Source organism: Entelurus aequoreus, linkage group LG17, assembly GCF_033978785.1.
Source record: "Entelurus aequoreus isolate RoL-2023_Sb linkage group LG17, RoL_Eaeq_v1.1, whole genome shotgun sequence".
NCBI classification, from domain to species: domain Eukaryota; kingdom Metazoa; phylum Chordata; class Actinopteri; order Syngnathiformes; family Syngnathidae; genus Entelurus; species Entelurus aequoreus.
The window spans coordinates 38,551,112-38,578,946 of NC_084747.1; the positions used below are offsets into that span (position 1 = coordinate 38,551,112).

A 27,835-nucleotide genomic window follows, 5' to 3' on the forward strand; every position below is an offset into this window, starting at 1 on the left:
TTCCACATTGAAGCCAATATGAAAAAGCTCTGTTTTCATTTCCTAATTCCACAGTATTCTGGACATCTGTGTTCGTGAATCTGTTTCAATCATGTTCATTGCATTATGGAGAAGGAAGCCAAGCAAGCAAAGAAGAAAGTTGTCGGTGCGAAATGGACGTATTTTTCGAACGTAGTCAGCCACAACAGTACACAGCCGGCGCTTCTTTGTTTACATTCCCGAAAGATGCAGTCAAGATGGAAGAACTCGGATAACAGAGACTCTAACCAGGAGGACTTTTGACTACGATACACAGACGCCTGTAGAGAACTGGGACAACACAGACTCTTACCAGGATTACTTTGATTTGGATGACAAAGACGCAGACGTGCTACTGTGAGTATGCAGCTTTGGCTTTTTTTTGCGTATGTACGTAACTTTTTTAAAATATATAAGCTTTATGAACCTTGGGTTAGGTGAACGGTCTTTTGGGCTGAGTGATTGTGTGTGTTGATCATGTGTTTGAATTGTATTGGCGTGTTCTATGGAGCTAGGAGCTAGCAGAGGAGCTAGCATAACACGTACCGTACCTACGTGCGCGTCACGTACGTAACTTTTTAAAAATATATAAGCTTTATGAACCTTGGGTTAGGTGAACGGTCTTTTGGGCTGAGTGATTGTGTGTGTTGTGCAGGTGTTTGAATTGTATTGGCGTGTTCTATGGAGCTAGGAGCTAGCAGAGGAGCTAGGAGCTAGCATAACAAACACGCAGGTGTTATTATGCAGGATTAATTTGTGGCATATTAAATATAAGCCTGGTTGTGTTGTGGCTAATAGAGTATATATATGTCTTGTGTTTATTTACTGTTGTAGTCATTCCCAGCTGAATATCAGGTACCGTGAGTATGCAGCCTTGGCTGCTAAACATTCGATAACTTGACCGTATGTGCGCGTCACGTACGTAACTTTTTAAAAATATATAAGCTTTATGAACCTTGGGTTAGGTAAACTGTCTTTTGGGCTGAGTGATTGTGTGTGTTGATCAGGTGTTTGAATTGTATTGGCGTGTTCTATGGAGCTAGGAGCTAGCAGAGGAGCTAGGAGCTAGCATAACAAACACGCAGGTGTTTTTATGCAGGATTAATTTGTGGCATATTAAATATAAGCCTGGTTGTGTTGTGGCTAATAGAGTATATATATGTCTTGTGTTTATTTACTGTTGTAGTCATTCCCAGCTGAATATCAGGTCACCCCCGGCTCTCACAGCATCTTCCCTATCTGAATAGCTTCAACTCCCCACTAGTCCTTCACTTGCACTTTACTCATCCACAAATCTTTCATCCTCGCTCAAATTAATGGGGAAATTGTCGCTTTCTCGGTCCGAATCTCTCTCACTTCATGCGGCCATCATTGTAAACAATAGGGAACTTTGCGTATATGTTCAACTGACTACGTCACGCTACTTCCGGTAGGGGCAAGCCTTTTTTTTATCAGATACCAAAAGTTGCAATCTTTATCGTCGTTGTTCTATACTAAATCCTTTCAGCAAAAATATGGCAATATCGCGAAATGATCAAGTATGACACATAGAATAGATCTGCTATCCCCGTTTAAATAAAAAAAATTCATTTCAGTAGGCCTTTAAAGGCCTACTGAAACCCACTACTACCGACCACGCAGTCTGATAGTTTATATATCAATGATGAAATCTTAACATTGCAACACATGCCAATACGGCCGGGTTAACTTATAAAGTGACATTTTAAATTTCCCGCTAAACTTCTGGTTGAAAACGCCTTTGGATGATGACATATGCGCGTGACGTAGCCAGTGAAACAGGAGTATCGGTAGGCCATTGAAGCCAATACAAAATAGCTCTGTTTTCATTTCATAATTCCACAGTATTCTGGACATCTGTGTTGGTGAATCTTTTGCAATTTGTTTAATGAACAATGGAGGCTGCAAAGAAGAAAGTTGTAGGTGGGCCGGTGTATTAGCGGCTGGCTGTAGCAACACAACAAGGAGGACTTACTTGGATAGCAGGCGCGCTAGCCAACGCTAGCCGCCAACCGCATCTGTGATCGGGTGAAGTGCTTCGTCGCGCCGTCGATCGCTGGAACGCAGGTGAGCACGGGTGTTGATGAGCAGATGAGGGCTGGCTGGTGTAGGTGGAGCGCTAATGTTTTTATCATAGCTCTGTGAGGTCCGGTTACTAAGTTGCTAAGTTAGCTTCAGCATCGTTAGCAACAGCATTGTTAAGCTTTGCCAGGCTGAGAATTATTAACCGTGTAGTTACATGTACATGGTTTAATAGTATTGTTGATCTTCTGTCTATCCTTCCAGTCAGGGATTTATTTATTTTGTTTCTATCTGCATTTGAGCCAGATGCTATCACGTTAGCTCAGTAGCTAAAGAGCTTCGCCGATGTATTGTCGTGGAGATAAAAGTCACTGTGAATGTCCATTTCGCGTTCTCGACTCTCATTTTCAAGAGGATATAGTATCCGAGGTGGTTTAAAATACAAATCCGTGATCCACAATAGAAAAAGGAGACAGTGTGGAATCCAATGAGCCAGCTTGTACCTAAGTTACGGTCAGAGCGAAAAAAGATATGTCTTTCACTGCATTCTAGTCCATCACTCTAACGTTCCTCATCCACAAATCTTTCATCCTCGCTCAAATTAATGGGGTAATCGTCGCTTTCTCGGTCCGAATCGCTCTAGCTGCGTTGAAAACAATAGGAAAATATAAGGAGGCGAACAACTGACTACGTCACACTACTTCCGGTAGGGGCAAGGCTTTTTTTTATCAGAGACCAAAAGTTGCGAACTTTATCGTCGTTGTTCTATACTAAATCCTTTCAGCAAAAATATGGCAATATCGCGAAATGATCAAGTATGACACATAGAATGGATCTGCTATCCCCGTTTAAATAAAAACATTTCATTTCAGTGGGCCTTTAAGTTGTTCAACAGCGGGGGTCTCCGTTGTGGTATTTTAGGCATCATAATGCGCCACACATTTTTAATGGGAGACGGGTCTAGACTACAGGCAGGCCAGTCTAGTACCCGGACTCTTTTACTATGAAGCCACGTTGATGTAACACGTGGCTTGGCATTGTCTTGCTGAAATAAGCAGGGGCGTCCATGGTAACGTTGCTTGGATGGCAACATATGTTGCTCCAAAACCTGTATGTACTTTTCAGCATTAATGGCGCCTTCACAGATGTGTAAGTTACCCATATCTTGGGCACTAATACACCCCCATACCATCACAGATGCCATACTTGCCAACCCTCCCGTTTTTAGCGGGAGAATCCCGGTATTCAGCGGTTGGGGACCACTGATCTAATGGATAGCCACCGGAACACTGAAATTCAAGTTGTTGTTTTTTTTTTCTATGTAAATAAAATAAATATATATATATATATACTGTATATATAGCTAGAATTCACTGAAAGTCAAGTATTTCATACATATATATATATATATATATATGAAATATATATGAAATACTCGAGTTGGTGAATTCTAGCTGTAAATAACGACGCCCCCAACCAATTTGCTCACACATTTGTTGACTAAGTGGTGACCCTTGCCCCATCCTTGTTTGTGAATGACTGAACATTTCATGGAATCTACTTTTATACCCAATCATGGCAACCACCTGTTCCCAATTTGCCTGTTCACCTGTGGAATGTTACAAATAAGTATTTGATGAGCATTCCTCAACTTTATCAGTATGTATTGCCACCGTTCCCAACTTCTTTGTCATGTGTTGCTGGCATCAAATTCTAAAGTTAATGATTATTTGCAAAAAAATAAAGTTTATCAGTTTGAACATCAAATATGTTGTCTTTGTAGCATATTCAACTGAATATGGGTTGAAAATGATTTGCAAATCATTGTATTCCGTTTATATTTACATTTAACACATTTTCCTAACTCATATGGAAACGTGGTTTGTATATAACCATCCATCTTCTTCCGCTTATCCGAGGTCAGGTCCAGGGGGCAGCAGCCTATGCAGGGAAGCCCAGACTTTCCTCTCACTAGCCACTTCTCCAGCTCTTCCCGGGGGATCCCGAGGCGTTCCCAAGCCGGGAGACATAGTCTTCCCAACGTGTCCTGAGTCTTCCCCGTGGCCTATTACCGGTTGGACGTGCCCTAAACACCTCCCTCCCTCCTGACCAGATGCCCGAACCACCTCATCTGGCTCCTCTCGATGTGGAGGCGCAACGGGTTTACTTTGAGCTCCCCCCGGATGGCAGAGCTTCTCACCCTATCTCTAAGGGAGAGCCCCGCCACCCGGCGGAGGAAACTCCTTTCGGCCGCTTGTACCCGTGATCTTGTTCTTTTGGTCATAACCCAAAGCTCATGACCATAGGTGAGGATGGGAACGTAGATCGACAGGTAAATTGAGAGCTTTGCCTTCCGGCTCAGCTCCTTCTTCACCACAACGGATCGATACAGCGTCCGCATTACTGAAGACGCCGCACCGATCCGCCTGTCGATCTCATGATCCACTCTTCCCCCACTCGTGAACAAGACTCCTAGGTACTTGAACTCCTCCACTTGGGGCAGGGTCTCCTCCCCGACCCGAAGATGGCACACCACCCTTTTACGGGCGAGAACCATGGACTCGGACTTGGAGGTGCTGATTCTCATCCCAGTCGCTTCACACTCTGCTGCGAAACCGATCCAGTGAGAGCTGAAGATCCTGGCCAGATAAAGCCATCAAGACCACATCATCTGCTAAAAGCAGAGACCTAATCCTGCAGCCACCAAACCAGATCTCCTCAACGCCTTGACTGCGCCTAGAAATTCTGTCCATAAAAGTTATGAACAGAATTGGTGACAAAGGGCAGCCTTGGCGGAGTCCAACCCTCACTGGAAACGTGTCTGACTTACTGCCGGCAATGTGGACCAAGCTCTGACACTGATCATACAGGGAGCGGACCGCCACAATCAGACATAGACATAGACAAAAGCACATGTGAAGAAAACCACACTGTTCCTCCTTAATCCGAGGTTCGACTATCCGGCGTAGCCTCCTCTCCAGTACACTTGAATAGACCTTACCGGGAAGGCTGAGGAGTGTGATCCCACGATAGTTGGAACACACCCTACGGTTCCCCTTCTTAAAGAGAGGAACCACTACCCCGGTCTCCCAATCCACAGGCACCGCCCCCGATGTCCACGCGATGCTGCAGAGTCTTGTCAACCAAGGCAGCCCCACGGCATCCAGAGCCTTAAGGAACTCCGGGCGGATCTCATCCACCCCCAGGGCCTTGCCACCGAGGAGATTTTTAACTACCTCAGCAACATCATCCCCAGAAATGGGAGAGCCCACCACGGATTCCCCAGGCACTGCTTCCTCATAGGAAGACGTGTTGGTGGGATTGAGGAGGTCTTCGAAGACCTCCTCAATCAAGACCAGATTCCCTCCACCGATCACAACATCCGCAGTCGAGGTCAGCAGAACACCATCCGCACCATACACAGTGTTGACAGTGCACTGCTTCACCTTCCTGAGGCGGCGGATGGTGGTCCAGAATCGCTTTGAAGTAGTCCGGAAGTCGTTTCCCATGGCTTCCCCAAACTCCTCCCATGTCCGAGTTTTGGCCTCTGCGACTGCTGAAGCCGCACACCGCTTGGCCTGTCGGTACCTGTCCGCTGCCTCCGGAGTCCTATGAGCCAAAATAACGCGATAGGACTCCTTCTTCAGCTTGACGGCATCCCTCACCGCCGGTGAACCCGTTGGAGGACTCCAACGGGTTCTAGGATTACCGCCACGACAGGCACCAACTACCTTGCGGTGACATGTTCAAAATTCTTCCGGAGGTGGGAATTTAAACTCTCTCTGACAGGACACACTGCCAGACATTCCCAGCAGACCCTGACAATGCGTTTGGGCCTGCCAGGTCTGTCCGGCATCCTCCCCCACCATCGCAGCCAACTCACCACCAGGTGGTGATCGATAGTAAGCTCCGCCCCTCTCTTCACCCGAGTGTCCAAAACATGAGGCGGCAAATCCGATGACACAACTACAAAGTCGATCATGGAACTGCGGCCTAGGGTGTCCTGGTGCCAAGTGTACATATGGACACCCTTATGTTTGAACATGGTGCTTGTTATGGACAATCTGTGAGGAGCACAAAAGTCCAATAACAAAACACCACTCAGGTTCAGATCCGGGCGGCCATTCTTCCCAATCACGCCTCTCCAGGTTTCACTGTCGTTGCCAACATGAGCGTTGAAGTCCCCCAGTAGGACAAGGGAATCACCTGGCGGAGCACTTTCCAGTACTCCCTCGAGTGTATCCAAAAAGGGTGGGTACTCTGAACTGCTGTTTGGTGCGTAAGCACAAACAACAGTCAGGACCCGTCCCCCCACCCGAAGGCGGAGGGAGGCTACCCTCTCGTCCACTGGGTTGAACTCCAACGGGCAGGCTTTGAGCCGGGGGGCAACAAGAATTGCTACCCCAGCTCGTCGCCTCTCACTGTGTGCAACACCAGTGTGGAAGAGAGTCCAGCCCCTCTTGAGAGAACTGGTTCCAGAGCCCTTGCTGTGCGTTCGAGGTGAGTCCGACTATATCCACCCGGAACTTCTCTACCTCGCGCACTACCTCAGGCTCCTTACCCCCCAGCGAGGTGACGTTCCACGTCCCAAGAGCTAGCTTATGTAGCCGAGGATCAGACCGCCAAGTGCCCTGCCTTCGGCTGCTGCCCAGCTCACAATGCACCTGACCTCTATGGCCCCTCTCATGAGTGGTGAGCCCATTGGAGGGGGGACCCACGTTGCCTCTTCGGGCTGTGCCCGGCCGGGCCCCATGGAGACAGGCCTGACCACCAGGCACTCGCCATCGTGCCCCAACTCCGGGCCTGGCTCCATAATATGAATATGACTATAATTGACAATAATTATGTGGTTGACGTATGGAATTGTGAAATTTGGGGCAATTAAAATTAGTTTGCGTCTGTAATATTTGTCGGTAAACATGTAAACAATTGATCAGATCAACTTAGATCTTTGGCAGGTGATTAAAGTTCCATTAAAGAGCTTAATTTGAAACATTTTTTGCAACATGAACAGGGTTATTTTTAGTTCAATCGCTGTGATGCTTGTTTTTTTAATGTCTTAAATTAAGACTTAGTTCTTGAATAGTATTGTTCATGGTACATAATTGTGCATAATGTTTCTATATCAAATCTTTACATACACTGTGGAGGAGTCAATGATGGGTTGACTAGTCTGTGACGTGAACACATTGTGTTTTCTTCCTGGTCATTGGAACACTGTAAAATCCAATCTCTGCGATTATGTTTGAATATCCGGTATATGAAGTTTTCATTGCATTTTTATATCACCATATTTATTAAAAATAACTTATGCTCTACACAATGTAGGGCTGGATAAGGAGATCATTTGTTGCCTATTGCTTGGAACTTTAAAATGCAATTCAAGAGAGCTCCATCTATTGACGCCGCAGCTGAGATGAGAGCATCTCCAGAGCCAGCAAATCTCACTCATATTGCCTGTAGAAGAATAACAGTAGGGTGAACGGCAAAAAAAATTTTGCTACTTGGCCTCTAGAGAAATCCTGCAAAGCTTGCAAATCTGTCTTTGCAGTCCTTCATCCCTCGGACAATCCTCACTGACCACATTACTCTCTCTGAGCAAACATCCAAAATGATATTAACATGGGCATGTAAAGAATATTAGAGTTTAGGTCACCATTTGCAGTGATTCAATTTATTCTATAAAATATAGTTATATATATCTATAAAAATTTGATGCCAATTATTGTTACAAGCATAATCAATATGCACGCTCTGCTCCCTCCACAGTGATTATGGTTATCAGAGTGGGAAGAGATGCTGCAAAAAGGAAGCACTGATAAGATTGCTTTGTTTGCATCCCGAGATTAAAAAAAACACACGAGCACAGTCAGACTGCATCGCCGCTCTGGCCTGAGATCATTGACAGAGACTAAAGGAGGCAATAAAAAAAAAAAAGACTCAAGGGCGGGAAAGTGAAGGAACAGACCAGACGCCAACAATAAAGATGTGAGGATCAGTGCAAATTGATAAGGCTACCATCAAAACAAGTGTGTTTTGGATTTTTTCATGATGCCACCAATGAAGGCAAGAAGGAAAAATGTGATGATAAACATGTGAAAGATTCTGGATACTCAGTAAAATATTTTATAAAAACAATAGCATGTAGCTGTGGGTATATTGGCTAATTACTAGCAGGAATAATGCGAAGAGAAGCTCTTCTTGTCCCAAGGGTGAGTAGTTTTATTCTAACTCACTTTTATCAATGAATTAATTCATTAATTAATCTCTGTACTCCAATGATGGTTCAAAATAATTCAATAATTTTTGAATGGGGTTTTATCTTTATTTGAAACTCTGGTTCGGCGGTTGAGACCGACTTGGTGGCTGTTGGGCTTTGCCTAATTTTTAAACAGAAATCCTAACAATACTTGCAGCTGGCATGTTAGCAATGTGCGTGGATACATTGTGATGACATGGGAACATCTCTTCAGTAGCTAAAGTGTTAACTCTCAATGTGATATGCAAATTGTGAATATACCAAAACTAACATTTAACTTTGGGAGAATCGGCAAAACAATTCAATGCTAGGATGCAAATAGCAAACATGCTAATGGTTAGCATGCCCAATAGCTACTCAAAATTACCACAACTGGCAAATGCTTGTGTAAATTTGTATTACAAGTCCACAATTCGAACATCCAATTACCCCAAATTATTTCCAGTTTCGGAGTGGATCACACTTGCCTTCATATGTTGGAATTGATGTTTCCCTTCAATGAACCGCAGCGCCCTAATGCGGGTAACTCATGCAGCCCAGACTATGATTATGACTATCAATCCTTAGCTTGACTGTAGGTTAGACACAACCTTAGTACTAGTGTTGTCCCGATACCAATATTTTGGTACCGGTAATGGTACCAAAATATATTTCGATACTTTTCGGTACTTTTCTAAATAAAGGGGACCACAAAAAAATTGCATTATTGGCTTTATTTTAACAAAAAAATGTATGGTACATTAAATAAAATAGTGAACATACAAGACAACTTGTCTTTTAGTAGTAAGTAAGCAAAGAAAGGCTCGTACTTTAGTCTGCTGACGTATGCAGTAACATATTGTGTCATTTTCCATTCTATTATTTTGTCAACATTATTAAGGACAAATGGTAGAAAATTAATTATTAATCTACTTGTTAATTTACTGTTAATATCTTATTACTTTCTCTTTTAACATGTTCTATCTACACTTCTGTTAAAATGTAATAATCACTTCTTCTTCTGTTTGGATGCTTTACATTAGTTTTGGATGATGCCACAAATTTGGGTATCGATGCGATACCAAGTCGTTACAGGATCATACATTGGTCATATTCAAAGTCCTCATGTGTCCAGGGACATATTTCCTGAGTTTATAAACATAATATAAATGTTAAAAAAACTAAAGAAGATTTATTGATGCTAAAAAATATTGATGTAATCATAGTAGTATCGACTAGATACGCTATTGTACTTGGTATCATTACAGTGAATGTCAGGTGTAGATCCACCCATGGCTTTGTTTACATTCAGGAACTGTGTCATTAGCGGTCACACCGGTGAGTTACGGTATGTAGTGAAGCATGTTTAGCTATTCCTCCTCATGCAGGGATGATAATTGTAAGAAACTTACTTTATTTGTCGTCATGGAGGCGAGGATTAGTGATTTAGAAGTAGATAAAACACTGCAGACTGCCGATGGACTTTAGCCGCTGGCTAGCTAGCCATGTCTTAAAGCACCTCTTCCTGAGGGCGTTTCAGTGTTATAACTTCACCTTTATCGTTAGTTTTTAAACCAAAATGCGTCCGTTGTCAATTTTCTGTCTACACACTGTGTCTGCTTGTAAATACTCCAAGATTGTGCACGGCCGAACATGCTCGTCTGCTCATATACCAGCAACGTCACGACGTGACGACAACAAGGGTGCGGGGGGTTGTGGGGGACCGGTATTTTTCAGATACGGTATAGTACCGAATATGATACATTAGTATCGCGGTACTATACTACTATCGGTATACCGTACAACCCTACTTGGTACTCACTTGTGTTGCCAACTGTCTTGACAACAATGGATGTGTGTTGAGTAATTTTCAGTCAATAGTAAATCTATGCAGCTATACAAGCTGTACACTGACTACTACTCTAAAGTGCATCCGAGTTTACTTTTCAATAATATGTGTCCCCTTTTGCACAGTGCCGTCAAATTAATACATTAATTGTCCAATGAGTAATTTATACAATCCACTGAAATCCTTGCAGATGTCGTGTCTCACGGGGGTCGGCAACCCGCGGCTCGAGAGCCGCACGTCTTTAGTGCCGCCCTAGTGGCTCCCTGTAGCTTTTTCAAAAATGTATGAAATTGGAAAAAGATGGGGAGGGAAATATATTTTTTGTTTTAATATTGTTTCTGTAGGAAGACAAATATGACACAAACCTTCCTAAGTGTTAGAAAGCCCACTGTTTAATATGTTTGTGTTTATGCCTCACTGGTGAGAATATTTGACAAGCGCCTATTTGTCCTACTAATTTCGGCGGTCCTTGAACTTGCTGTAGTTGTGTGGACTGTGACGCAACAGTTTGTTTACATGTATAACGTTGTCTGACGCTGCCACAGAAAGACGTAACTTATGCCACTCCTCCTTTGTCTAATTTTGTCCACCAAATGTTTTATGCTGTGCATGAATGCACAACGGTGAGATTTGTTGATGTTATTGACTTGTTGGAGTGCCAATTAGGCATATATTAGCTAATCAATGCTAACATGCCATTTAAGCTTGTTGTGTGTACACATTGCATCATCGTTTCTTTTCTTTCCTTTTCTACTCCGCTAGCCTGTCCATCAGATGGGGACATCTCTACGCTGCTGACCCGTCTCCACTCGGGATGGTTCCTGCTGGCCCCACTATGGACTGGACTTTCGCTGTTGTGTTGGACTTTCACAATATTATGTCAGACCCACTCGACATCCATTGCTTTCGGTCTCCCCTAGAGGGGGGGGGGGGTTACCCACATATGCGGTCCTCTCCAAGGTTTCTCATAGTCATTCACATTGACGTCCCACTGGGGTGAGTTTTCCTTGCCCGTATGTGGGCTCTGTACCGAGGATGTCGTTGTGGCTTGTACAGCCCTTTGAGACACTTGTGATTTAGGGCTATATAAATAAACATTGATTGATTGATTGATTGTGCCTCGTTTTTAGGTATATTTAAGCTTATTTAATTTCCTTTACTTATGTCCTCTGTGTATTTAATTCATATTTGCTTGTCTCGTGACACCTTATCTGTATGTAAGATTGGCTGCATGTCTGATAGTTGTTTGTGTGCCATGTTGTTTCAGACCACAGCAAACGTTACCTAGCTTGCAAAGATTGTTTTAAAATCCATTAGAAAAAAGACAGCCGGCTGTTTCCTTAACTTGGACACACACGTCTATACTTTTGGCCATTCTAAACCAGTCATTTTCAGGAGTTATCTCACCCTTTGAGAGGCTTACATTTTACTAAAGTTTTCCAATGTTGTGAAAATGTGTACAATAAATATTACAGTAAATTTCAACATTTCTGTCAACAAAGATTTGCGTCAGCCTGCAACACATAGTCAATTTGATAGTAGGCTAAAATAGCTAATATAGACATTTAAATCATGTGTTGCTGTCATTATAACACTTGTATAAGGCATTTAATTTTTTGCGGCTCCAGACAGATTTGTTTTTTGTATTTTTGGTTCAATATGGCTCTTTCAACATTTTGGGTTGCCGACCCCTGGTTTAGCAGCATCCAGTCCAGATAAACTGTCACCTCTCCCACACTCTCAAATGTTCTATCATCTTGCATGTGTGCAAGCGGTTACGCAGACACACACACACAACACACGCACGCACACACAAACACCCACACACACAATGGGAGCACAGCATTTTCTCCCATATGTGAGAGGGGAAGTGGAGTGAAGGAGGGAGGGCTAAAGTAACAGTCACACAGCTACACACAAACACACACTCATTTGTATTGTGATCAACCTTCAGGTGAGGACATCACACCAGGACTCTTCACATCAAAGACAGAACGACCAAGAAGAAGAAGAGGGGGAAGACTCGAGTCTACCACACCAGACGTCTGCCTCAGTGCCTCTTTGCTGTGCAGTTGTTTGCAGGGGTCGGGGAAGACCCAGGGTAGGGATGAGGAAAGACTATCTGACACACGCTTGGATTGGCTGAAGGTTTTGCTAACAAAGCTTTGGACTGCTAATGGAGAGTCTGTCAGGTAGCGACCACACTTACTGCCTAAAAAATCACTGGATGACGAAAACGTCCACCTGGGTCGCCGTAAACTTTTTTTTTGCCTAATCTGGAAATAAGACTCAGCCAGGAGAACATGTTCAACAGTTTAGACTGAACAAGACTGGAACACACATTAAAAATATTCCCCTTTTTTCACTTAATTAGTGATATTTCCGACTGTTTTGCTTACCTAAAAGTGACTTGGACAGCAGGCTTTCTGATTACCGAAAAGTACAGACCTCAGTGGAATGCCAACCGGGGATTGAGCAGCTTTTAAGTCTAACATAAAGCAGAGGGAAATAGCAGAGTTTAATACATGTGCTACATAATTTTGATTCTGCAGGGGGAAGATCTCACCCGGCGTAGACGGTGGCTGGCTCCACTCACTGCCCTCCCGGCCTATCTGAGCCCCCAGCAGCATGTCCCAGGCTTTGAGGCTACCTCTAGTCCTCCACACAGCACACTACCATGATCAGATGGGCTGCTGGAGGGAGTAAGGCTGCCTCGTCCTGGTCCAGGACTGACTTTGGGGCTTATTCTTGCTCTAGGACCAACCCCTCCACGCTGTTTCCCTCGTGGTCTTTGCCTCTCCTACTAGCCCTGGTAGCTCTCACCTTCACCCTACCCGGAGCAGCCTGCCACCAGCTCAGGAGAGACAGGCCGAGGCTCACCGTACCGCGAACCTACAGGGCTACGTTGAACAATTTCGAAAGTGAGGCCGCCTACAAGCCCAGGGCCACGGAGGGCCCCTTGGGTCGGACTGGAGGGCCGCAGGGAAGGCATGTGCGCAGTTACAATCATTTGCAAGGGGACATACGGAGGAGGAAGCTTTTCTCTTTCCAAAAGTTTTTTTTGAGAATCGACAAGAGCGGAAGGGTCAATGGAACCAAGAGCAAAGATGACCCACTCAGTAAGTTTTTTGATTGAGTGAAGAAATTCATGTAGTGCACTTGTATTTATGGTGGGGTGTTTGACTCACCTGACTTCGGTTAATGGTAGCTTCAGCTCAGTCCCCACTAAATGTTAGTGTGAATGGTTGTCCATAAATGTGCGCTGTGATTGATTGGCGACCGGTTGAGGGTATACTCTAGTCCGCCTTTCACTCAAAATCTGCTGGGATAGGCTCCCACTCCCTGTAAACCTGAATAAGCTAAGTGTAATACAATGGATAAATGTGTAGATTACACTTAACAAAAAGGATCTGGTTGTTACCAACCTGACAAATCAAGCGTAATTCTCTTAGAAAACAAAATTATGCATTGCACACTTGACTAAGATGAAGCATCTTGGTCTTTTTTTTTTGTTTCTAACCAGACATCCACTGGTATCTGTTCCTGCCCAAACACTCAGCACAGAGTTGGTAGCTTTCAGATGGCTTTAAAAGGAGCTGAGGCAGATAACCGAGCCATTATCAGGCAGTCTTCACAGCAAACAGTAAACATCGCTGATAACAAGCAGAGAGATTCAAACAGGGTAGGGGGGGAGCTCAGTTTATAATCTTCCTGACTATGTCCGCCTGCAACGGTCAAGCACATCACATCCTCGCCACATCAGACATTTTGCTTCAAGTTTTCGTTTCGGCGTTCTCATTAACTATCAGATACTCAACAGTACTGTAACTGGGTGTGTTAATATAGCAGCCTACACGTACACATGTGCTCACACACATCTTCTCCTCACATGCTCTTTTCTACCCCACCACCCCCACCCCGACCCCAACTTCGAGTGGTTGTGGAACCTTTTAATGTTCCCCTGGGGAGTCCTAAACCACATTTTCAATCACAGAGACTTAAGTATAATGGCGTGGGGTGAGGAAGAACGTCAGGAGGAGATTTTTGTTTTGACAGGGTCAAAACTTTATTTACTGAGCGTATTAAACGTTGATGCTTTTACTGCCGGACGTTTCAGGTTCCAAAACTGACATACTGGAGAGACATCGTCTGACTATTTATCACATTCGCCTTGTAAGAATTCTTAATGTTCATGTGTATTCAGGAGCTTTTCAAAAGTTTGGGAGTTAGAGCGGCCATTCTTAAAAGGGCTTGCGCTGGAGGGAGGCACAAGTTCATGAATGGCGCGGCTGATCATTGTGGTCGCATCAAAGCCATGTGTCCTCCACATCAATGAGCTTGCCCTCAAAAAGCTCTGTCCTGAGGGGGTCCGGGGACACTGTATCAGGTTTACACGGTAAAGGACACCACACAACAGCAGCTTCAGTCTTCGGTCCCTGGGGCCAGACATGATCCCAGGTCTGATGTCTTTTGTGGAATACCCACACAGCCCCTTGAAGTGACAAAATATCCCGGTATTGTTCCACGAGTGGTAGGACGGCCTTGCCCATCCTGAGCATGAAACTGCTAAGTAAACATGTCTGGGCAGTTCCGATATGATGGATTAATTCAAGTGTTGGGGATGTACAAGCCCAGTTCCATGCCAGCTCACTGTCTCTTTAAGAGCCAGTATCCAGTCTCCCGCAGAGTTATGGGGATGCCAGCCCAAAACTGTCCCATATGGCTTTTCAAACCTGGTAGGAGCTTGTGCTACGCTTCAAGAGAGGGAGGAAGCTACTTTGCTAAGTACCTATCTGCATGATGTACATGATGCATGGCTGAGTGGTACTTTTTTATAGACACAAAGATACTACTATATTAAATAAGACAGGGCTTAGACACGTACGGTGCAAGGCATGTGTGTATGTAGGAGTTTGTAGGTGGCATGTGTGCACTGATATGCCTCTAGACATGGTAATTGTGTGCAAGTGTACACATTGGTAGTCTTTAATCACATCAGTGATCTTTTTGTGTGGCTAAAAACACATGGCGCCTTTTTGGAAGTTTTGGAGTTGTGGATCTTTTCATTGAGATGAGTAAGACGATGGATATCCTCTGTGTAAATACGCCCAGTGCGGTCTTTTTCTTGTGTTATTAGGACACATCCTGACTTGCGTCTCAGTATAAGAACGACACTTTGTGCAGGCTGTGAAAATGAAACGTTAAAAGAAGATTAGAATCAAGTGCTTGGCATCTTTTGGAAAAACACTTGAATTCCTCAAGCAACGCACCATTTACACTTGTTGAGCGTATCAAATAAGCCACACGATAGCTGATCTTGGTTGCTACATTTCACATAGAGCCACCATCAGCTACACTTGCGCAAGCTAATAAGATCCATCTAATACAAGTGATGTAACAAACAAATCTGTATTCATAAATGATAATAATGCTTGTTTTGAGCGCTATTAATTGTTTATCACTGGATGAAACTTTGAAAATATGGTTAATGGTCAGTTTAGTGTAGGATATTAGATTGGAACTGGGGTCCCCAAACTACTGCCCACGGGCCTGATCCGGCCCGCAAGCATCCACAATCCAGGCCGCGGGGATGTCCAAAGTTTTTAAAAAAAAGTTACTTTTCTATACAGTACAGCCCAAAAGTTTGGACACACCTTCTCCTCATTCAATGCGATTTTTTTATTTTCATGACTATTTACATTGTAGATTGTCACTGAAGGTATCAAAACTATGAATGAACACATGTGGACTTATGTACAAAAAAAGGTGAAATAACTGAAAACATGTTTTATATTCTAGTTTCTTCAAAATAGCCACCCTTTGCAGTGATTACTGCTTTGCACACTCTTGGCATTCTCTCGACAAGGTTCAAGCACACCTGTGAAATGAAAACCCTTTCAGGTGACGACCTCTTGAAGCTCATCGACTTACGCATTGAATGAGAAGGTGTGTCCAAACGTTTGGCCTGTACTGTATATATATATATATATATATATATATATATATATATATATATATATATATATATATATATATATATATATATATATATATATATATATATATATATATATATATATATATATCAGTGGAGGCTCCTCCATAGAGGTGGAGGAGGCCTGGCCTCCCCAATAATTTGAGAGAAGAGAGAGATTTAAAAAAAACAATAAATATATTTATTTTATTTATTTATTTTAACAAAAAACATATTTTTTATTTTTTATATTCATATTATTTTAGTTTTGTTCATAAATCTAAATGTTCCCATGGCTAAAACCCAATATTGCAATTGTAAAGCAACAGGCCAGATTTCCCTATCAGTTTGTATTAAGGGAGGCCAGGCCTCCCCTAGGAAATTAGCTTCTCATAGAAGTCAATGTAATGCATGCTTTTTCATGCCAATATGTGATTGGCCAGATCACTGAAAATGGGTGGGCAACGGAGGCCTGGCCTCACCATGCATTGTGTCCAGGGCTGAAAGATTGACATTTTGTTCGTCCAATCACATGCTACTGGTTCATTTGGAATCAATCCTTTCCTTTCCTAATCAACACAGAAGCCATTTTGAGAATTCGCCAGCCACTTCAGTCAAACAAACACTCGCCATAGTGGCTACGAGTGTCCTATCAACTTGTGCTTTTCAGGAAATTTAGAGAACACCCCTGGCTATCATCCGTGAAGTTTATAGCTCATATAGCCAAATACTTTTGCTTAAAACGACCTCGGAAATCGGCGAGATTCTGGCGCAATTTGAGATCTTGGGCTGGAGATAGATATGCGTTAACGTTAAACCCTTCACTCTAGGCATTTCTCCTTGAGTTGACAACATCTCTGAGACAGATTTCGAAAGCAAAAGCTGCTGCTGCTAATCGCTCATTGACATTTATCTCTGTAGTTTGGACATTTTTACAGTTGAAGTTTAGCTCATTGTTTTCCATCCAGTTAGCTGTGTGTGTTCGAGCAAGCCTAGATTAGCCAGGCAAAATGGATGTGAGAGAGGAAAATGTACATGGAACAGGTGCTTGTGGTGGTGGCTTGGGTCCGAATCCAGTGGAAGAGGAGGATGGAGTTCAACCGATGTGAGTATGTTGATTATTATATAAGACTAATTTAGTTTATTCATAGACATCACTGTGTTTGTGTAACATTTAGGGGTGTTTTAATAATATTATTGATGCTGTGTTGTCAGAATGCTACGAGCTAACATCTCCCTGTTAGGGATAACATTGCTGCTGCTAATGTGGCTAGCTCATATGCCATTGTTGAAATGCAATATATTATGTCTCTAGTATTTTACTTTGAGCATATATATAGGCATATATATATTGTTGTTTAGTTAAATGACATACATGTTTATGGGTGTTTGCTTGTGGTTTACACTCCAAATAGTATGCCTTTGGCCAGCACAAAGACAGATAAGAGAACAGGGAACATTCCATCGCGAGTGAAGTGAGCAAGCGGAAAAAAATGGCCTCCTCAATTCTGGAAGTCACCAGCCTCCACTGATATATATATACTGTATATCAGTGGCGTGCAGTCACTAGAGGCAGGGGAGGCACGGCCTCACCTGCCATCATGGAAAGAAAAAAAAAGTTAAAAGAAAATTTTTTTTATTAAATTGTTATATGTATCCAGTGATAATACTAAAGTTACTTTCCATTTAACTTCACCAGTTTTAGATTATTTGTATTTTTATTTTCACATTTGCCGTTCAAATACTGAGAAGAGACGGTGCGGTGATCAGCAGCCAGTTGAGGCACGTCACTGATTTGTGCCTCAACATGGATTGTGCACAATGACTCGGCTAACTGATGGCCTGCTGTGCAGTGAGACCGTATTGCTATATGAATTATATTATACATTTCCATAGTTTAGTTAGCTGAGGTATATAATGTACAGTGTATTTTGTCAACATCTGTATGTGTGTAACGTATTTCTTGTGCTGAGCGATCATAAAACTGGAGGCTCGTCTCATAACCCCGCCTCCTGGTGCCAAGCATCTCCGCCGCAGAATACACCCCCGACGGGAGCGCCGCGGCCACACCAACCAAAGCCCACACCCAAACCCTCCACGTGCAAGACCGAATCCACCCAAAAAAAGTCACTTAACAAGAAGCCAAAAAGTGCAAAAACAACAATGCTCGCGCTGCAGGAGCCGCGAACGACCGCAGGGACACAACATTAGGTACACCTGCACTGCAGGTTCATATGTTTGTAAATCTGACTGTGATGATGCAGTCGTGCCTCACCAGACATTAACCTCACCGCACGCCACTGATATATATATATATATTAGGAGAGTCCGATAATGGCTTTTTGCCGATATCCGATATTCCGATATTGTCCAACTCTTTAATTACAGATACCGATATCAACCGATATATACAGTCGTGGAATTAACACATTATTATGCCTAATTTGGACAACCAGGTATGGTGAAGATAAGGTCCTTTTTAAAAAAAAAAAAAATAAATAAAATAAGATAAATAAATTAAAAACATTTTCTTGAATAAAAAAGAAAGTAAAATAATATAAAAACAGTTACATAGAAACTATTAATTAATGAAAATTAGTAAAATTAACTGTTAAAGGTTAGTACTATTAGTGGACCAGCAGCACGCACAATCATGTGTGCTTACGGACTGTATCCTTTGCAGACTGTATTGATCTATATTGATATATAATGTAGGAACCAGAATATTAATAACAGAAAGAAACAACCCTTTTGTGTGAATGAGTGTGAATGAGTGTAAATGGGGGAGGGAGGTTTTTTGGGTTGGTGCACTAATTGTAAGTGTATCTTGTGTTTTTTATGTTGATTTATTAAAAAATAAAAAATTAAAATTCAAAAATAATAAAATAAACGATACCGTTAATAAAAAAAACCACGATAATTTCCGATATTACATTTTAAAGCATTTATCGACATCTCTAATATATATATATATATATATAATTTTGATCCTAGATAGCCCGGCCCGGCCAAATTATTTGAACGCAATGTGGGCCCTGAGACAAAAAGTTTGGAATATCGATTAAGATCTGTAGAGTTTATCTATCGATAAGAGATCTCACAGGTTCATTATTCAAAAGTGTTTCATGGCCAACCTTGGATTGTTTTGTTGAACATCTATGGTACTTACACAGTACCAGCCAAATGTTGGGACACAGTTTTCCTTTATAACGGTGACCTTTGACAGGTATTGGAAATATATCCACAAGTTTTGATACTTTGTGTACATTTTTTAACTCGAACAAAAAAAATGTATGGATTACAATTATTATTCCACTGAAAATTGATGTCATTTACATCAAATAGCTGGGTTGCATATGATGTCATATCCGTTTATCTTTTTCGCGGCTTAATTTAGACGATGGTCAAGCAGCTTGAGCATAGTATTAAAACAAGTGAGTGTGAAATATGAGCAGAAAATGCCCTATTGCTGTTCTGTTGTTGGGAGTTCCACTCATTCAAATAGAGATATAGGAAAGAGCTTTCAAAGAAGTGGTTCATGAAGTTAATAAAATCAGGGAAAAACCGAAAGTGCGTCAAAGGAAATGGCTCTTAAAAATAATCACTTTCATCATCTTGTGAAATACAATATCACCGCTTGTGTCTGCAGCGATCACTTTGTAAAATGTTTGTTTGAACATTTGATTTGTTTGAGAAACTTTCTGTGATGCAATCGAGTTTATTCTCCACTATATTAGTAGTGTTTGAGAGCAGAACTAAACGTGATCGCATTAGTTTCTGTGGTTGCCATGCCTAAATATAACTACGAAGACCTGGTTGTTCAAATAAACTAACGTCATGTTAAGTCCAAATAATACATATTTTAATTGTTGGTTCAATCCACCAAATTTTCTTTCTCGATTTTTATAACAGAAACTAAAAGTTTAGTTGTTGTGCAGGAAAGCCAAGTGCTTTATTCGACGTGGATGACCACATTATAGCGCCATTGGTGCTATTTGTTAGCATTAAGAAAATATATTTAATAGTATTAATAAAGGGCAGCACGGTGGGAGAGGGGTTAGTGTGTCTGCCTCACAATACGAAGGTCCTGAGTAGTCGTGAGTTCAATCCCGGCCTCGGGATCTTTCTGTGTGGAGTTTGCATGTTCTCCCCGTGACTGCGTGGGTTCCCTCCGGGTACTCCGGCTTCCTCCCACCTCCAAAGACATGCACCTGGGGATAGGTTGATTGGCAACACTAAATTGGCCCTAGTGTGTGATTGTGAGTGTGAATGTTGTCTGTCTATCTGTGTGGCCCTGCGATGAGGTGGTGACTTGTCCAGGGTGTACCCCGCCTTCCGCCCGATTGTAGCTGAGATAGGCTCCAGCGCCCCCCGCGACCCCGAAGGGAATAAGCGGTAGAAAATGGATGGATGGAGTATTAATAAACTAGATGAATAAATCCCTCGTAGGCTCTAGAGCATATACAGGATCTTGATATCGCTAGCAAACATTGCTGAACAACAGGGACATATACAGCTAAATAATGAGGCAAAATATGAACTTCACACCATAAAAACAACTGCAGATATGAATTGATAAGACTAATATTTGTAGCAGAAAAACAACTTCAAATATACTATATTTCTCATTAGCATCATGGTCACAGCAGCACAGCACTCGTTATGTCATTCAAATATCTTACTTAGTGATGCACGAATGAGTCCAACTTTGTCTTTCACGGATTAATGTTTAATTTGTGGATCCCTTCAGGTGTGATGTACCTCCAATTTTTTCTTCTCTATTTACTGTGAGCGTCAAATGAAGTGAGGTTAAAACAAGCAGTAATGTCTTGGTGCACAAATGGTTGAAATCGTTAAAAAAAAAAAATTTTTCTTAAGAGTGTATAAATCCCCTCGATCCCATTTTAAATATTTGTTTTTCACAATCGCTTATATATTTGCCTCTAAACCTTTCAAAATACACCCAAATCTGCACTGATTCAGGTAAATAAACAATGGCCTAATGGCACTCCAGACTATCACCTGAAACCCGGATGTGCCTCTAGGTCACGTGATTGCAACCCAGCTAAAGAGTTTTTGTGAAACCACTCAAATTAAAGCTGAAAGCCTACACTTGAACCGCATGCTGATCAGTTTCTTTGGAATCTTTTGCGATTTTGGACATACAGTATTAGGGCTGTCAAAGTTAACGCGCTAACACATGCAATTATTCACAACAAATTATGACATGAATCATGTAAGAACAAAGATGAATCACGTAATGTATTTTGACCACATATACTCCTTTACCTTAATTAAATGTATTGAAGTAAAACATTTAAAACATGTTCATGTATGACATTCTGACAATAAAATTGCATTTGTGTAAAAATTAATTGGGTCTTTTTTTTTTTAAATTAATCCAAATCGTGCAAGCAAATTTACTGCAATTAATCATGATAAACCAACATTCTGAAGTGTGAATTGTGTGGTTTTAAAAATTAATCATTTAACAGCATTGGTATGAATGCAAAAATATAAAATAACAAATACTCCAGCAATACAAAGTAAACATAAGTTATAAATAAGTTTTTACTTTTTTATTTATAATTTTGTCTATGACATTTTTCATAAAAATATTGAGTTTACCATTCAGGAATTACGGCTATTTTATGTAGATTATCTACATTTTAAGTGACTCAGAAATACTGTACTGGACAATTGATGTAATGTTAATATATTCTTTATTTTCAATAGTCAGCATTTGTTGATGTTTGTGGGCTACAAATTACATGTAGGGTACAGTACGAGTCAGACGTTTGGGTAAACTTACTCATTAGTGTAAAAACCCCAAAACGTTGTGCCAACCCCCATCTGTATGGGGGTTGTATTAGTGCCCAAGGCATGGGTAACTTACACATCTGTGAAGGCACCATTAATGCTGAAAAGTACAAACAGGTTTTGGAGCAACAATGTTGCCATCCAAGCAACATTATCATGAACGCCCCTGCTTATTTCAGCAAGACAATGCCAAGCCACGTGTTAAAACAGCGTGGCTTCATAGTAAAAGAGTGTGGGTACTCGACTGACCTGCCTGTAGTCCAGACCTGTCTCCCATTGAAAATGTGTGGCACAATATGAAGCCTAAAAACCACAACGGAGACACCGGACTGTCGAACAACTTAAGCTGTACATCAAGCAAGAATGGGAAATAATTCCACCTGAAAAGCTTCAAAAATTGGTCTCCTCAGTTCCTAAACGTTTACTGAGTCTTGTTAAAAGGAAAGGGCATGTAACACAGTAGTAAAAATGCCCCTGTGCCAACTTTTTTGCAATGTGTTGCTGCCATTAAGTTCTAAGTTAATGATTATTTGCCAAAAACAATTAAGTTTCTCAGTTCAAACATTAAATATTTTGTCTTTGCAGTCTATTCAATTGAAAAGAAGTTGAAAAGGATTTGCAAATCATTGTATTCTGTTTTTATTAATACATTACACAATGTGCCAACTTCACTGGTTTGGGGTTTTGTAGATAAAAAGGTGTGTCCAAACTTTTTATTAATATTGTACATATCATGACTTATTGTTGGATGCCCAGTGTGGTTACATGCTGCCTAGTGTGTGTGTGACAATCATTGCTACTTTAACTTAACTTAACTTAACTTTTTTAAATGATGATTTGGTGTAGAACTTCCTGTTGTCATATTGGGGATGTGTGTTAACAATTCAGCCTGCCTTATTTGATATTAAATATTAAGAACAGCTCTCAGTGTGAACTGATCTCAGTGCAGTCGTACACCACTGCAACTTGAAATAAATTGATACAGGCAGCACTGTCTGAGCGGTATGTTTGAGACAGATACTGTATGATGCTTTGGATCTTATCGAAATGTGCAGGTGCACCTTATGTCATAATCCACCTGCTTAAAGATGAAATAAACATTCACACATACGTGCATTAGTGCGTGCGAGTCAGCGCATATACAAGCTGTCTTGCCCCTGCCTCCGGTGGCTGACTTTGATCAGTGATCATTACAGCCTTTTCTAACCCTCACTCACCCCCAGTCTCACTGTTATGGCTCCTCTGTCCTCCTCTGTTCTCGCGCTTTTCATCCCTCCCATGTTTACAGAGCAGCCAGACTCAGCCATAGATTGTCTTACATCCTGCACTCCATCCCCGACACCTGATCCCACACAGAAATCAGCTCTTCTCAGATCTTCAATGGCCGTTGTGTCCCATTCCCCACCGCCTCCTTGCAGACCTCATCGCCCTGAGGTGGCACCGTTTGAACTAGAAACTGATACAGTCTCGACCTCACGGACAAGGAGAGAGGCTGCTGTGTGTTTAGGGGAGGGATTGTTCTTTTTTGCGACACACCTGCATGCTCTACTGTCCACCACTCTCCAAACAGTAGTGGAAGACGGTGACTGAAGGGTGGTGTCCTCCCTTCACTGTGGTGTCTCCACACACAATGTCCAACAAATCATGGGAACCAGACAGCCACTTCCCAAGCACATTACCTTGATTGGCATTCATTTCCTGATGCCTGGCCTTAACCATAATCACCAATCATTTAACTTCTAACATCACTTCAACCCTAAGGGGCAGTTAACACCAAGACAAGAACAAATCAGTGACATTTTGACCAATTTACAGATGTTTTAGTGTAGGTTTGTACTAACTTCAAGGTAGCAGTATGTTATAACAGCACAATGTGTGTTTATCTCAGGGGTGTCAAACTCATTTTACATTGGGGGCCACATGGAGAAAAAACTACTCCCAAGTGGGCCGGACTGGTAAAATCACGGCACGATAACTTAAAAATAAAGACAACTTCAGATTGTTTTCTTTGTTTAAAAATAAAACAAGCACATTCAGAAAATGTACAAATCATAATGTTGTTGTTTTTTTGTTTTTTTACATTTACCTGATGCGGTGAATAGCATTCCATCTTTATTTGTCGTTATTTACATTTTCTGAATAAATTATGTGATAATGTTCATCAGTCAACTCATTGGTGTTAATTTTCAATCAAGATAAAAAAAATTATATCAAAGTCAAATTACAGTATGTTATTTATGTAGTTTGATAAATTTCCTCGACTGATGTTGCGACATCTAGTGGACACATTTAGAACAGCAGTTTCTTTCATTCAAAAATTTCAGGTACATTTTTATACTTAGCAAACTCTTCCCACGGGCCGTATATAGCCCTGATTCGGCCCTTGGGCCGTACATTTGACACCCCTGCTTTAGAGCCTGTAGATGAGCATGAAATATAAGAAAACTCTCTCACATTTGTTTTGTCCACTTTTAAGAAAGAAAACCCTCATGGACTTGGTACCGCCTCAGACCCCCACAAGTGCAGAGTTAGGGTGTATATGTAGAAAGTGGATTAAGTGCACAGTAGTGCTTCGTTGAGAAACACACTCTGCCATGTGTCGACAAACAGCTCATTAACATTAAAACTAAAGACACAAAATGGCGTATGACTCAACACATCTAAATTCCAGCATCATTGTTAGATTTTTTTAACCAACTTTTCATATGGAATCATGTGTATTTATGCTTAAGAAGACGATTAATTAAAAAAATGATTGATTTCAGTCAATGTTTCAGTCAGTAATCCTTTAGTAAAAGTAGGTTATTGACTGAATGAATGGGAACATGTGGGTACCAGGATGAGCCCTAAATAAAGGAAGACGTGTTCTCCAACATTTTCTCACATGTGCAATACATGCTTAGTCCACACAAACTGCATCTGCATGCAACCGGAGATGAGACGAGTAGGTTTTGTAAAAGCACATGTTGGGAAGTTATATCTCTGTGCGAGCCACCTTGTTACCTGGGGTATGAATTGGCCCCTTCTAATAGTCTTTGAAAACTTTTAAATTACTTGTGAAGGGACTCAGAAACTTGACCTAGCAAACAGAAAATAAACAAACCGGATTCTGTGCAATGTGCAATCAATTCATTGCATTATTAACATGTGTAACTGCAACCAGTTACACAGCCCCCAACATGTGCTTTCCTATCTCGGGTTATTTTGTAAAAGCAATCATGCATCCATCCATCAATCCATCCATCTTTGACAGCATTCTGAATATGGAAAAATCATATGCTGTTTTTACTGTATTGTAGGTATTTTGGAAGTCACATCTGTGGACGTGGGGGTGGTGGCTATCAAAGGGCTGCACAGTCACTACTATCTGGCTATCAGCAGGAGAGGAGAATTGTACGGAGCAGTAAGTATCCTGGTCAGGGGTCAAGTCCAGATCATTTTCAACTTGAGCTTTTGAAAAAAATGGTGGTGTTTGTGTTGAAAAAAAAAGTTTTCTTTACTGTAATTACCCCTGCAGTGAGATTTTGGCATATGTAGAAAGGTCGAAAACAATCTGATCAATTATAATGTTCCAGGGTCAAACAGTTGCCTGCATTTTTAAAATAAATATAAATAATTATTTATCATAATTCAAAATGCAAAAAAGGGGAGCCATGATTACCATTTAATTTTAAAAGTTATGAACAAGAAAACTTTATAGTGACCAAGGCCAAAAGGTGAGTGGTGTTGCAAATACGCCTCATGCATCTTACTCTTTAACATTTTGAACTGTCATACAAAAATGTCAATAAAAAAGTTACATTAAAAATGTAAAACAGATAAAAACACTTAACTTTGATAACCACTTTTTATGTTAGTCCCCTCTCAATTTGATATAATGCTGCAGCTGTTACATATACTGTAATATTGTACATGGTAATTGTCATATATTGTATATATTATATAAAAATATAATATAATATAATAATATATCAGTATATACCTGTATATATGATACATAAATATTACATATATGTTATATTTTATATTGCTACTACGGTACATTTTTAGTCTACTTAATACCTGCATTATCCTTTCCACCCTTACACTTTCCATCCTTTGTACTGAGCTACTATGTGGAACAATTTCCCTCGTGGATCATTAACGTTTTTCTAAGTCTAAGTCCATATGAGAGTGTATGTTGCGTAAGATGAAGACACAGAACAAGAATAATGATAATAATAAAAAGTGTAAGAATAGGAATAATATTAATAAGAGGAAGAAGTAGCAGAAGCAGAAGAAGAAAAATAATAAGAAGAAGGGTCCCAAACACAAATTCAATTGATTTCAGTTCATTTCATTGAGCTCCTAATTTCACATACTACTGTACGGTAGTAGTAGTGCACATGTAAACCTACTTCTTAACCTTTTGGGGCATATTTTTGTTATCTTCTTATGTTTATCTCATCAGTTTTTAAAGGCTGCTGTAAAAAGCCAAAGAAAAAGCAAAATCTTTGAGGCTCACTGAATTGTTTTTTTAGGTAAGCTGTCTTGCATGAAATCAGGCAAAATGGCATATTAAACTCCCAATATTTTAGTTTTGACGTCAAATGTTTTTTCACAAAATGTTCCTACAACATTTCCTAAATGTGACTTAGTTTTGAAAAAAAAAAAATAGCCAATGGAAAAAGCTAAAAAAATCCTCGCTTTTGAAGGGGATTTAGACTTTAGAGACACTTTTCACAACAAGTGCCTAAATGTAAAATCTCAGGGGTGTTTCAGAAGTCCCACTGAAGTTTAAGGAGCAAAAGTAATAAAGTGCATGTGCAAAACAAATATATTTATACATGAAGATGTCTGACATGATTAATAAAGGAGTGACACATCGTGCCTCGTGTCTTTCTAGAGGGAGTTTGGCGTTGACTGCACACTGAAGGAGCGCATCGAGGAGAACGGCTACAACACGTACGCCTCAGCTAAGTGGAAGAACAAGAAACGGCAGATGTTTGTAGGTCTGAACATCCACGGGAGGCCTGTGAGAGGGAAAAAAACACGCAGGAGGAACACAGCCACCCACTTCCTCCCAATTATGGCGTGATGAGCCTGGGGAGTTAAGTTAAGGAGGTAAAAGGACAAAATGTGGCTAAATTGTCAAGATTAAGACTTTGACTCACGAAATAAGGGACTAACAGTGACAAACAAATGAAGATGGTATATTTTATTTAAAGGAGCAAGGTATGTCCTTGTTTGCCGTAGCACAGGATACAATATTTATCCTTTTCTGTGCCAAAAAGCTGGAGATCAATGGCGAATATAGAGGCAGATGTATGGGTAACCTTATCATTAAATACTAGAGAACACAACACTTAACACCTGTGTTTTTTTCCCTTTATTTCTACTGTATGGATGTATTTATTTTATTACTATTTAACTGAAGAGGAACACTCACAAGCAATCCTTTGCGTTCTTTGTTTTTTTTTATAGGATCTCTATCATGTGAAAATAAAAATAACAATTTTCTCCCACACGCCACATGTGTTGTGTTTCCCTTGCACTCTCACTTGACGTCCACGTGTGTCCTTATGACTAACCCAAGTGGCAGTTATGACAATCCCCCAAATGAGGCGGAAACATAAAGACAAGACGGGAGAGAGACAACTACAATGATCATCTTTGGAGAGGCAGACATAATTCCATGCAGCACTAAAGCACCTGTTGAAATTATAAGGACATATTCACACTAGTAGACCATTAAAGAGCAGAATTCCCTGTGCTATGGCTACAGCTTCTATTCAGCTGCATTCCTGCAATTTTCATGAATATTTCAAGTCGTCTAGCAAGTCGTTTTGTAGCTTTCTATTGTCCAAGATGGCCGCTCTATTTTTTTCATTTGCACGGCGAGTGATTGCATTTATTA

At 41.1% G+C, this 27,835-nt stretch overlaps 2 protein-coding genes across 2 annotated transcripts in view; both read left to right on the forward strand.

Moving 5' to 3' along the window:
• The first annotated feature begins 304 nt into the window (after positions 1 to 304).
• Positions 305 to 27,835, forward strand: part of il17a/f2 (interleukin 17a/f2) — a 410,073-nt gene continuing 382,542 nt past the window's right edge. The window contains exon 1 of the mRNA XM_062025692.1: positions 305 to 375. The gene's annotated coding sequence lies outside the window, so the exon portion shown is untranslated. The remainder of the gene's footprint in view (positions 376 to 27,835) is intronic.
• On the forward strand, positions 12,703 to 27,510 carry LOC133632015 (fibroblast growth factor 10-like). Its single transcript, XM_062024245.1, has 3 exons — positions 12,703 to 13,264; positions 25,239 to 25,342; positions 26,825 to 27,510. The coding sequence occupies exons 1-3, from the start codon at positions 12,823 to 12,825 to the stop codon at positions 27,014 to 27,016; spliced, it is 738 nt and encodes a 245-aa protein (XP_061880229.1). The 5' UTR covers positions 12,703 to 12,822; the 3' UTR covers positions 27,017 to 27,510.

What these genes read in the sequence shown, in the direction of transcription:
- LOC133632015 (XM_062024245.1), top strand. Translation starts at nt 12,823, where the DNA reads ATGATCAGATGGGCTGCTGGAGGGAGTAAGGCTGCCTCGTCCTGGTCC. An exon ending in GAGCAAAGATGACCCACTCA is followed by an intron (nt 13,265 to 25,238) that starts GTAAGTTTTTTG and finishes ACTGTATTGTAG; the next exon opens with GTATTTTGGAAGTCACATCT. An exon ending in GAGGAGAATTGTACGGAGCA is followed by an intron (nt 25,343 to 26,824) that starts GTAAGTATCCTG and finishes GTGTCTTTCTAG; the next exon opens with AGGGAGTTTGGCGTTGACTG.